This window comes from Arachis hypogaea, chromosome 4 (genome assembly GCF_003086295.3).
Source record: "Arachis hypogaea cultivar Tifrunner chromosome 4, arahy.Tifrunner.gnm2.J5K5, whole genome shotgun sequence".
Lineage (NCBI taxonomy): Eukaryota > Viridiplantae > Streptophyta > Magnoliopsida > Fabales > Fabaceae > Arachis > Arachis hypogaea.
Genome location: NC_092039.1, coordinates 42,456,552 through 42,470,051, shown reverse-complemented (window position 1 = coordinate 42,470,051; position 13,500 = coordinate 42,456,552). Strand labels below are relative to the sequence as shown.

The following is a 13,500-nucleotide window of genomic DNA, read 5'->3' as shown; positions in this document are numbered from 1 at the left end:
GTTTGTAAGCTTTGTGGTGGCTTGTCTAGGTTTTTGGTTTATGAATTGTTATGCTTCTCTTGCTGTTGCGTGAATTTTTTATTTGTTTATTGTGTGATTGTACAGTTTTTCTTATATGGCTTGTCTAGTTTTTTTTAATTGCGTTCTGCTTTTGTTTTTTCTTGTTTGCTGGTTCAATTTTTAAGGCGCAGTTTCTGGATTAAAATAGTTTTCAAAGCACTCCATTTTTAAATGTTCTCAATCACCAGTCAGATTTTTAGTATATTCTATTCCTTATTCACATGTTAGGCCTCTTTTTAATTCACATAGCTTGTTTTTGCTGACCCATTTTTATATTTAAACTTTCAGTTTCAATTTTACATGTCTTCGGATACCCTATATTGACTATTAAACTCACTTGTCATACTTGTTTTTGAGACTTTCAGCTGGTTTTTAATCAATTATTCAAATAGGCGCCACCAGATTTTGCATTTGACCAAGGAATGAAGAAATAAGAATTAATTGAAAACAGATAGTGCATCTTTGTGTTCTTATGTAAACCAGTTGTTTGATTATTTAGATAACTGACTAACTTGCTTTAACTAACATGAATTTGTTGGAGATAATTTTTCATGTGAAACAGGTTTTTTGTTGTATCTGATTTTTGTTGCTTTAACTAACCAAAAATTGCTTACCTTGTATCTGATTTTTGCTGCTGTTCTCCAGCAATTGTCATTGGTTTGCTTCTTCAAGTGTTTGAATTAAATGTTTACTTCACTGTTGCAACAATCTATTCTTTATTTTTAGTATTTATCTTGCATTTAGCTTGATTTTGGAAATTAAGATAGTATTCTTGTTTCCTTAAGTGCTCTTACAAATACTAGAAATGAGATCTTTACGTGTAAGTTTTTTACCTTGTTGCGTTGGTTTGTTTCTCTTTCAGTTTATGTATCATGGTCTATTCCATTACATGAGCTTGTCAAATGTTCATTATTTTTGTAGTAAGGGAAGTTTTGTCAACATGGATTTTGTGATTTGATAATGTCACTTGATTATTATTCTAGAGCGTACTATCCAAAGACAACTCCACTTTGGCATTCTCTCTTTAATACGAAGATGCTTTGGTTTTTTTGGCACTAAACTACATAGCATTCACTATCTTAATCATTGTTTCTGTCCTATCTGTTTGGTAGAATTTTCTTTTGAGTTTGACAATGAAGATATGAAACAGAAAGCTGGATTCTCATTGTTTTCTTATCTCCTTTTTCTTTTTTTTGTTGCTGTTGTTGCAGATATTAGCTGTAGCTAGGAAAAATGGCCAGGTAAGAAAAGGCTGTGGTATTTTTATTTTTGGTGACTACAGAACAAGTTTGATTTAAATGTTGATGTACCTCTCTCTCTCTCTCTCTCTCTACATGTACAGATTAAGATTTTGAGTCCTGTAAGTGGAGATCTACATGCAACAATTTCAAGTTCTAGTGATTTGGATCTTCAGTCTGATGTTGTTAGTTTGCATTTATTTGCAAAAGCAAATCTGAAGCTATCTACAAGGTATATAAATCACTGCTTTTTGACAATTTAAGTTTGTCTTTCATTCTTGCATGTATTGTATTTTGGTTGTGCTCAATATAAGGGTAATAGTCTCATTGATTTTTTTCCCCCTACTGAATAATTAATTGATATTGGCCTTGTTTTATGAAACTGTGAACGGAGAAGATCCTACACGAGACTTAAGTCACATATTTAGGTTGCTTTGTGGATTTATATCCCTCTTCCATGTAATCCTGCTTGCTGGTCGTTAGATTATAAATTATTATTAGTGGGCTATTAGCCCAAATAATTTATAAAAGGTTAGGGTTGGGTTTTGTATCACATCTTTCTTTTAAAAGTATATTCAGGGGTTATTTCTTTATTAAATCAAAACCAGTCACTTGAAATGAGTCTAACCTGTTGTCCTGCACTGGTGTGGTTATTCTGTATATTTCCTTGTAACTCACATCCTTTTTTACATGGTCACATTTGCATAATTTAGTGTTTGCTGCAATGGTGTACTATTGATGTTGATGGGATTTTGCAAGCTAATAGTTAGTTATCTCTCATGCACACAATTCATTCTCTAATTTTCAAGTTGCATTAAGCTCTAGAATTGTGTGCGTACATGTGTATTTATGTATGTGTGCCAATTTATTTTTTTTCTTTCTTTATCTTTTCTCTCTTTGCGCACGCCATTTTACTTTTCTCTGTAATAATTATCTATATTTTATTTTTATGAACACAGGGTCAACAACCTAGCCTTGCCAATTCAGTTAGATGGCTTCAAATTCAGACATCCACTGCCACTGTATGCTCTCCCTCACTTCCTGTTTATATTTGGTGTTGTATGAAATGTATACAATAAGCCTTTATCGTGTGTATTTTTTTTCTCTATGAATGGAATTACTGCTATATTTCCTAGCATTGTTATATTGGTACAGTTGGTCTTTGGGGGGAATTTTGATATTAATCGTGATATTTTCTAGCATGGTCCCATGTGAGACACTATTGGTTCCTATGTATAAATAATATATTATATATGTATACATACAAAGTCTTCTTTTTCATCATATAATAAACAAATTTAAGGCAAAAATAATTGATATGGAGAACATGGAGTAGTTTTCCTTTCATCAGGTATGTATCATGTAAATTTTGATGTACTTGCATTGCTACTTGCATATATAAATTAAGGGAGGAGCCAAGATAATTAATACTAAAAAATTTAGATTACTTTAATTTATCTAAAGAGAGGTCGATATAATATATAGAAAAAAATTATTTATCATAGTTATAAGTCCTAATAAAATATATAAAAGATTAATTAATTCACTAACAAAATATAGTAATCCATGAAGATACACGCATGAACTAATAAAAAGCACTAGTCCTTAGCGTAAGTTTAATATAGAAATAGAAACTTGGAATATTACTTCATCAGTGCGTGGCATAACGGTGAATCTTTTCATGAATGAAGTGAATTATATTATATATATAGTTAGAGGGATACTGCTTTTACAAGATGCTATTCCAGGACTTTCAACTGTAGATAACTTACCCTTCCTAATATCTAGTTTATGAACTTTCAACTGTAGTGACATATACCCTAGTAGGGAAACTAGGGAAAAAAATATTTGGATGAATATTTGGATATGTGGCTGAAGAAGCTCTTACATTTTGCCCTCGATACTTAGAAGGGATTGAGACAAGATTTAATAGGCCACCACGTGTTGATGACCGTCCGGATGGTAATTACAATAAACATGTTGATTCGCTTTTTCCACAAATGGGTAACTCTAAGGGAGCTTTCACAGTATTTGAGTTGTCACCTATGGAAAAAAAACAAGCACATCGCTATGTGGTTCTAAATTGTCCATATGTCAAACCGTTCATTGAGTAAGTACTTAAGGATTTGCGTACATGTTTTTTATTTACTTGAAAATAGTTGTTTAGTTAGAGTCCATATCTGACAGTGACTTCAAAGATTTTATACGAAGAAGATCTAAGGGTAGAAGGCCATCAAATGTAGAGATAGAAAAAAGAGTCAATAAAGATTTTGTTACTTGGTTTCCTACGCAGGTAAATAGAAAAGTGATCATTTTTTGCTAATATTGAGCAGTATTTGTGGATATAATAACTAATATGTTGTTCTATCATAATAGCTTATGAACCCAGACGTTATGAATACTATGCATGAGGATTTGAGATACTTAGCAAGGGGTCCATCACGATATGCCAAGAGGTTTTCTACATTTAGTATCAATGGGTTCTCCTTTCGAACTACCAATCGAGACAATGGGTTAAAAACCCAGAATAGTGGAGTTTTCTTAATGTCTTCAACTCCTTGTGTTGCTAGCGCTAGTGATGCTAATGTTAGGAATGCTGATTTGTCATATTATGGCAAATTAGAAGATATTATAGAACTAAACTACAATGGCCGATTTCAGGTTACTTTATTCAAATGTAAATGGGCTGACACCACTAGAGAATGGGGCTGTAGAAAGGATAGTTGGGGTTTTACTTCTGTTAATTTTTCACGAGTAATACACAGTGGTGACCGAGAGGAGGATGATCCATATATTGAAGCCTCACAAGCTCGAATGGTGTATTTTGTCAATGATGAAGTGAATAAAGATTGGAGTGTTGTCGTGCATTTGAAGCCAAGAGACTCATATGATATGGGGGAAATGAAGATGAAGAAGCATGCGAGAATGAGCCATGGTTAGAGCAAAACTTGGATTCTTTATTTGAAAATGGTGATAATCTATCATTGTTAAGAGATGAGGTAGATGATGAACTACTAGATGATGACATTGGAGAAGACGAACACATGTCGGAATAGTTAGTAGGTTAAATTAATTTATGGTATGAAATTTATATTTAAGTTTTCATTTAGTTATAATTCACATTTTATCTATACTTATTAATTATTTTATTTCCAACTATTATTTATCTAAAAAATAAAAAGGACAGAAATGAAAATCTTGTGATTTGATCCATTATTAATTATTCTATATTTATTAATTATTGATTTGATCCATTATGCAGATATGCCAAAGCAAAAGAGGTACAAGAATCTACTTAAAGCAGCAGTCGCAGCTGCAAATTCTTCACAAGACAAGTCCACAGCAGCTGCAAATACATCACAAGTCAAGTCTGCAGCAGCTGCAAGTTCCTTTCGGGACAAGTCGGCAGCTTCAAATTCCTCCCGGGATAAGTCAGCAGCTGCAAGTTCCTCTCGGGACAAGTCGGCAGCAGCTGCAAGTTCCTTTCGGGACAAGTCGACAGCTTCAAGTTCCTCTAAAGACAAGTCGGCAGCAGCTGCAAGTTCCTCCCGGGACAAGTCGGCAGCTTCAAATTCTTCTGAGCCATCATCAGTTGCTGCAATTATATCTGAGCATCCATCCGAACCTAAACGTAAACGTGGACGTGAATCTAAACATTATTGGACTGTTGATGCCATAGGTATGTATAGATGTTTTATTAACTATAAATTAAATTACATTTTCATTGATATTGTGCTGTATGGCTATGCCATAGGAGTTGGATTTTATTCATGGTTACTTAAGTTTCTTCATGAAGTTTTCCTTTATTTTTATAATGTATTTTATTTTTTTATTTTGTTTCTTCATGAATCTATTCTTTTTGTTTCCCATAATCCTTCTCCTGTATATGTTTTCTTTGTTAAGCACCTATGTTTGAAAACTTCACATAGAATATTTAAAGAAGAAAATTTGAATACATAGAGTGTACATAACCGTGTATCTTGTGACAGGAAGACTGCATATATATGTTTAGTTGTGATTCTGTTCGTTCTATTACTACCTCATATGCTGGTATAGAATCCCAAAAGAACTACCTCTTCCATTTTCTTATTTATTTATCATTTTATAGCACTACTATACATTGTGACAATAATGTTCATAAAGTATATATGAGTAATTGACAAGAAAATAATAATTTATGTGATTGATACAGTTCACTGTTATAGCTTTTCTGGTCTGGTCTGATACTCATTTATTTATACTCGTTTGTCTATTTTAGATGAATATGGAGATAGTACACGTCTTCATTTATTAGTGAAGGATGTGCATAATTTGTCAGAAGGTTTGCGCATAGTTGTCAATTTTGATAAAGATTATGCAGCAATAGGAGAAGCAGCTGGACTCCTTGCAGGAGTTTGTGGGCAATTGGCCACTGATTGTGTTGCATTTCCAATTAGCTTTGACAAGTGGTCAGACATTCCAACAAGCTTTTTTGAAAATCAATGGAATATTTTTTTCCTAGTAAGAAGATTACTCAAACTCTAAAGCTTATTTCTTTGCCATTATTTAGTTATATTTGCCGGTTATAATATATATTCTTTGTTATAATATTGAAGGCTCAATTTTGCTTCAAAGTGAGTGATAACTTGGCCAAACGATTTTTGCTCCAATCGCTTGGCAAAAAATGGAGGGAACATAGGATAAAGCTTTGGAATGATTTTTATGATCCGAGGTTGAGTAAAACCGAGATCATAAATAATGCACCAGAAGATATTGCTCCTGATCAATGGGCTTTATTCGTAGAATATCGTTTGAAGCCTGAAACTCAGGTAAGTACTTACTCTCCTAGTTAATGTTGTTGAATATATATAATTGAATATGAAGTAGTCAATGTTGTTGAAGAGTGATGTTGATTTCTGGCTGCGGGACAGTCTTAAATAGTGGTACATTCTCTGTTTATTTTAGTCCTAAATTGCTGTGGTTAGTGCACATTTTTACCCTATTTAAGTCAGTTTTGAAAGATGATGGTTCTTGCGGTTAACATGCAGAAGTGAATATTGCTATAAATTTACAGAATTTAGTAAGAGGAATATTGCTGTGGTTAGTGCACATTTTTACCCTATTCTTATGTGTGTCCAAATTCAACTTGTAGAAACTTTGTAAGAGGAATCAAGAAATTCGGCAAAAACAAATAATTCCTCATACTTCAGGTGCTAAATCAATTGCAAGAAGAAGGGCTGAATTGGTAATCAATTAATGCATGCATATCTAATCTATCTCAAATATAATGCATGCATCATCTCTTAATTTTCTGCATATCTAATCTAAGTTATTAGGCTGCTATTTGTTTATCAAGTCTTTCTACTTTTCTTAAATTTTAGACGAAAGAGACAGGAAAAGAAGTTAATAGAGTTCAAATGTGGGACATCACTCACAAGAAAATAGATGGAAGTTATGTTAATGAAAAGGCTAAAGAAATAGCGGTAAGACTAAAGTCCAATAAGTAACTTGTTTGTATTTCTTTTTCTTTCTTTTTTATAAGATAATACTATTTTTTATTCTTTCTCTTTCTTTTTATATATGTAGGAGAAGATTGAAGCACATAGCAGCCAACAACCGATGGAATTAACTGTTAATTCTCCTCTTGATGCTCTTGGAGTAGTTTTTGGGAAAGAACACCCTGGCCGTGTTCGAGGTTTAGGTATGGGAGCTGTTCCAACAATTGCTTTCAAGAACAACACCACAAGGATTAGTCAAATGAATTTAGGTTCTTCAAATGATGTTGGCACATCATCTACTTGTGGTCCAAATGTGCAAGAGGAGTTGGATACTGTTAAAGCGCAATTGCAAGCGCTAGTATCCTATATTGCTTCTAAGGAAGGAGGTAAAATTCCAATACAATTGGCTGGAATGTTCCCTACTCAACAAGTTTCACAGGTACATTCATATTCTGCCTATGATTCCTATTATTAATATAATTAGTAGTAGTGCTAGCTTATGCTAGAGTGATAGTAATAATTAACACAAATTTAACAAAAGGCATATAGCTTATGCTGGAATGTAATTTATAGTATAGCCTCAACCACACACATAAGATAGTTCAAGTAGTGGAACACAACACAACACTGCTTTGGGTAAAGGTGCAAATTAAAGTCTTACCTTCTAAGCTCAACATAACACAAAACAGCTTAGCTTAAATTGTCTAAGGACTTTGGCCCTGTGAATATCACAAAAACTGGTATTGGTTTCTCCATCCAGTTTCCATGAACTAAAGAATTTATGGTACATTTTATTCTTCAAATTGCCTCTGCCATATGTGTTGTTCAACTGGTATTTTATTTGTTGAATGTCACCTGGCAAATTTGTGGTGAGAAATTGATATGATTTTTTTACCCCCTAGATGATCTCTGCTAGGGATATATTATTGAAAAGTAAGCATAATGGATTGTTTTACAAATGTAACCTTACTTTATGTATTAGAGATTTATAGCATCAATTAAAGACTGAATTTCTGAATGATTGGACTGGCCTTGTATTTTAAATGTTTTCAAGTGGTTAGTTGGCTCTATAATTTTAAATTGGTTTCATTATTGTATCAATGCTATGTAATTAGACATGATAAATGTATATCAATATATGCTATTTCCTTGCATTTCTTGTGCTCATAATAGTTATATTTTTGTTGTAGGGATTGGATCAGGAGAGTGAGATTCCATCACCAAAAGAGTTAGGAAGTAGGTCTTCTGGAGCAAGCAATAAGGAAGCATGACCTTACTTGATATGTTAAGACGTATATTAAGAATTATATGTTAAGGCCTATTATTGAAAAATGTTACTTTGATACTTTGTTTTTGGATTATGACATTTCAATTATGACTTGGATTATGACTTTTGGATCATGTATGAATTAAAAATCATCTAATGATGTTTGATTTATGATTATGCCTTTTGGTTATTATGAGATTTTTAAGTGAGTTTCGAAAATATCACTTTAAATTGGTCGTTTCAATCTTATTTTAAAAAGCATAAAATTGTCATCATAATTAGGTACAAATGGCGATTAGAAACCCCCATTTTAAATGAAAACGATGCCATTATACGCTGGTAGAAACGGCAGTTAAAAACTGCCATTTTAAACACAAAAGATGCCATTATAACCTGGTAAAAACGGCGGCTAGAAACTGCCATTTTAAACACATAAGATGCCATTATAATCTGGTAAAAATGGCGGTTATAATGGTAAAAACGGCGGTTAAAAACCGTCATTTTAAACACAAATGATGCCACGACATCCTGGAAAAAACGGCGATTATAGCCGCCATTTTAAACAATTCAGAAACCGCCATTTTATACGGAAATAATGGCGGTTACAAACCGCCATTTTAACCCTCAGAGAACCGCCGTATTATCCTAAGGTAATTGTGGCGGTTTTCTGAAAACCGCCGTAATAACCAGAATGGCGCCCAGAATAACGGCGTTTCTTGGGGGCGCCATTTTCGGTAATAATGGCGGTTCTAACCGCCGTAATTCCCAAAATAACCGCCGTTTTAACCCCTTTTTTTTGTAGTGCAAACTCCCTTTTCTATGTACATAACTGTAATAACTTTATCAAATGCATATATTTTTTTCTTGAATATGTTACAATGACCTCAATCATATCAAAATTCCTTTTCTATGTACATAACTGTAATAACTTTATCAAATGCATATATTTTTTTTTTGAATATGTTACAATGACCAATATGATTGCGGTTATTTATTTTAACTCTCCTTTCTTTGAAGTTTAGTTCTCCTATAACTATTCTTTTAACTAATAAAAAAATATCTATTTCATTTGCTAATGATATAAAAAGATAGTCTTTTAAGATTTTGTAATAAGATTGTAAAATTTTATTTAAATTAAATAAACACAATTGCTTAATTTTATTATCTTATATAGTTAATTCTATGCATAATATATAATAATGTTAAAATTCAATCAATTTAAAATGATCAATAATTAAAATTTATATTATTATAGTTAATAAAATTTATTCTTCATGTTTGATATTATTCTTTGTTGATATAAAATATCATTAGGAGGTCATGCCAATAGTTATTCTATGTATATTTTAGTCTTGAGATATTATTAAAAAATAATAGAATGACAAACATCCTCCTCGTATATAATATTGAGATTTATGTGCTTGCTTTTTCAATGGTGTCAGTAAATTTTTACCCTTTTGTATTAATCCAAAAATAAAACATGCATCGGTGTAAATAAGTTAAATAAATATATTTAAATTAATTACATTAAGTATTGATATAATAAATTAAGGGTTTTATCTATATATTATGTGTTAAATTCATAAATTTAAATTTTTTTATTAAAAATATAAAAAATGTAAATGTTTAGTGTATCTATTTTATATTTATTAAATAAAAATATTTAAAATTTTTTAATAATGATAAAATTATAATGTCTCCTAAAAACACCTGTTAACTAAATTTATAAATTAATTGTCATTCTTTGATTCAATAAAGTAAGTTATATAAATAAAAAATATTTTATAAATATGTCTATGAAAATTATAACTTTTAAAAGTCATTAATTAAAATACATAAAACAAAATAATAATACAAATTAAAACTAAATTAATTTATTTATTCTAGTTAAATTAAATAATTAATATAATTAATTAATTATAATTAATGTGGTCAAATAAAATATTAAATAATTTGATATTTATTTTAGTTAAATAAAATAAAAAAATTAATTATGATATTTTAAAAATTATTAATTAAAATATATAAGATAAATAATTAATATAAATTAAAATAAAATAAATTTATTTATTTTTATCAAATTAAATAATTAATATAAATAATTAATTATAATTAATATAATTAAATAAAATATTATATAATTTAATATTGATCTAAATTAAAATAAATAAATAAATTAGTTGAATAAAATAAATAAAAAATACTTTTAGAAACATCAAACGTCAACTGTACCATTAATTAAAAAAATCGATTTTAATAATATATAACACATTCCCATGCAGCAACACACAAAAGAAAGAATTTAAAAAATAGAAAAGAGGTTGAAATTGTGGGTTGATTGATGAATGATGATAAATGCGAGGCGAAAGCACAGAAAGTCAACGCCTTGGCCTGTGGGCTCTACAAGTTGAGTGGCACCGCTTTATGTACGAGATGTGTATGTGACTATGTGTACGTATATGTATAGTGCAATTATATTTTTCATATTGGACGTATTCATATGTTAATTATTAGTATTTTTATCGTATTAACTTCTTATGGGTTCGTCCACACTCTTCTACAGTTTTACTGCGTGGTCTTTATGGTTACACTTTTTTTTATTTTATCTTTGTCAAAATATTTTTTGTTTTTTTTTATTTTCTTCTTTTAATTTCTTTTTTCTTTTTAATTCACCTCACTTGATTTCCTAATTTTCTTTTTTTTTTAATTTATTCTTACACTGGATTTCTTTTTTAATTTATTCCGTTTTCTAATTCACTCATTCTATATATCTTAATTTTTTCCGGAATCATCAAATATTAATTTTGATTTTCTCTACAGTATGAACAACAAATCAGAGACTCAAAACCCCTTTATAATTGATAGTGATCAGGAGAATAATTTGATCGTTTTAACTTATGCAAAAGTTTCGAAGGAATTCAAGCCTGCACACGGAACATGTTTGAAATAATTTTTTCAGATCGAATCTTTTCCATAGGTACTATGGAAGGAGCTCTCTATACAATATGGAATAAAACAGAAGGATTTAAAGTAGTCGAAAAAGCCAAAAATCAGTTTCAATTTTTCTTTGAGAAAGACTCTGAGGTGACTCGAATTGAGAGGAGTTTGCCTTGGTTATTCAAGAGTTTTGTTCTTCACGTTCGTAGATGGAAGCAGTCAATAAACATAGAGGATAATCACATATCTTCTTTTCCTCTATGGGTATAATTTTGGAGATTGCCTGAACAATACAAAATGCTTGAGGTTGGCCGAAAATTGGGTAAGAGACTTGGTCAAATTGAAAATGTTGCTCTGTTTGAAGTTAGAGGCAAAGATACATGCACAGTGAAGGCTAAAGTGAAACTGAACGGTGATAAAAGAGTGAGGAATACACTGAAATTGCTTGATCCTAATAAGAAAATGTTGGAAATTAGAGTACACTATGAACGTATAGGTGTGTTCTTTATTTATTGTGCAAAATTGGGGAATGAATATAAGAACTGCCAATTTTTTATTGATGATTGATGAGCGGATAATTTGTACGCTTTTTGGCATTGTTTTTAGTATGTTTTTAGTATGATCTAGTTAGTTTTTAGTATATTTTTATTAGTTTTTAGTTAAAATTCACTTTTCTGGACTTTACTATGAGTTTGTGTGTTTTTCTGTGATTTCAGGTATTTTCTGGCTGAAATTGAGGGACCTGAGCAAAAATCTGATTCAAAGACTGAAAAGGACTGCAGATGCTGTTGGATTCTGACCTCCCTGCACTCGAAGTGGATTTTCTGGAGCTACAGAAGCCCAATTGGCGCGCTCTCAACGGCGTTGGAAAGTAGACATCCTAGGCTTTCCAGCAATATATGATAGTCCATACTTTGCCCAAGATTTGATGGCCCAAACCGGCGTTCAAAGTCACCCTCAAGATTTCCAGCGTTAAACGCCGGAACTGGCACCCAAATGGGAGTTAAACGCCCAAACTGGCATAAAAGCTGGCGTTTAACTCCAAGAAGAGTCTCTACACGAAAATGCTTCATTGCTCAGCCCAAGCACACACCAAGTGGGCCCGGAAGTGGATTTTTATGTCATTTACTCATTTCTGTAAACCTTAGGCTACTAGTTCTCTATAAGTAGGACCTTTTACTATTGTATTATCATCTTGAAGACTTTGGTAGCCATCCCCATTCTTATGCTATCTTAGATCATTGGGAGGCTGGCCTCACGGCCATGCCTAGACCTTGTTCTTATGTATTTTCAACGGTGGAGCTTCTACACACCATAGATTAAGGTGTGGAGCTCTGCTGTACCTCGAGTATTAATGCAATTACTATTGTTCTTCTATTCAATTCTGCTTGTTCTTGTTCTAAGATATCACTTGTTCTTCAACTTGATGAATGTGATGATCCGTGACACTCATCATCATTCTCACCTATGAACATGTGACTGACAACCACCTCTGTTCTACCTTCGATTGGGTGAATATCTCTTGGATTCCTGATTGCACGATGTATGGTTGATCGCCTGACAACCGAGTGCTCGCCTGACAACCGAGCCAACCATTCCATGAGATCAGAGCCTTCGTGGTATAGGCTAGAACTGATGGCGGCATTCAAGAGAATCCGGAAGGTCTAACCTTGTCTGTGGTATTCTGAGTAGGATTTAATGATTGAATGGCTGTGACGTGCTTCAAACTCCTAGCAGGCGGGGCGTTAGTGACAGACGCAAAAGAATCGATGGATTCTATTCCGGCCTGACCGAGAACCGACAGATGATTACCCATGCTGTGACAGAGCATAGGCAACGTTTTCACTGAGAGGATGGGAGGTAGCCACTGACAACGGTGAAACCCTACATGAGCTTGCCATGGAAAGGAGTAAGAAGGATTGGATGAAGACAGTAGGAAAGCAGAGAGACGGAAGGGAAGGCATCTTCATGCGCTTATCTGAAGTTCCTACCAATGAATTACATAAGTACCTCTATCTTTATCTTTATGTTTATTTCGTTCATCACCATATCCATTTGAGTTTGCCTGACTAAGATTTACAAGATGACCATAGCTTGCTTCATACTAACAATCTCCGTGGGATCGACCCTTACTCGCGTAAGGTTTATTACTTGGACGACCCAGTGCACTTGCTGGTTAGTTGTGCGAAGTTGTGTAATGCCATGGTATTGAACATCAAGTTTTTGGGGTTCATGACCGGGGATTATGAGAGTTGTGAAAAGTATTGTTCACAATTTCGCGCACCAATGATTCTACTCGAAACGATATCAAGAAAGATAGAGTTGGTGAATGGCTTAAGGAAGATCAAATTGGTAGGTGTTTAATTGAAAAGATAGCTTCCTTCAATCCTAATCAACCTCGGAATGGTTCTATTCCAACTCAATCAAAGAAAAAATCTCCACCTACTTTATTTTTTGATAGTTTCTCAAAATTGAGTGTGCAAAATGATCAGAAAAAACAAATAAATAAAATATTTGCTGC

General features: G+C 32.4%; 1 protein-coding gene across 1 annotated transcript; it reads left to right on the top strand.

The window, feature by feature from the left end:
* Positions 1-865: 865 nt before the first annotated feature.
* LOC112796725 (uncharacterized) lies at positions 866-4,605 on the top strand. The gene is made up of 9 exons (XM_025839308.2): positions 866-880; positions 1,272-1,301; positions 1,403-1,530; positions 2,258-2,357; positions 2,454-2,484; positions 3,177-3,408; positions 3,486-3,591; positions 3,675-4,377; positions 4,561-4,605. The coding sequence occupies exons 1-8, from the start codon at positions 866-868 to the stop codon at positions 4,236-4,238; spliced, it is 1,206 nt and encodes a 401-aa protein (XP_025695093.2). The 3' UTR covers positions 4,239-4,377; positions 4,561-4,605.
* Positions 4,606-13,500: the final 8,895 nt, after the last annotated feature.

Coding starts and splice junctions, on each gene's coding strand:
- LOC112796725 (XM_025839308.2), top strand. Junction 2,358..2,453: donor TCCTGTTTATATTTGGTGTT/GTATGAAATGTA, acceptor ATATTGGTACAG/TTGGTCTTTGGGGGGAATTT. Junction 3,592..3,674: donor TTACTTGGTTTCCTACGCAG/GTAAATAGAAAA, acceptor CTATCATAATAG/CTTATGAACCCAGACGTTAT.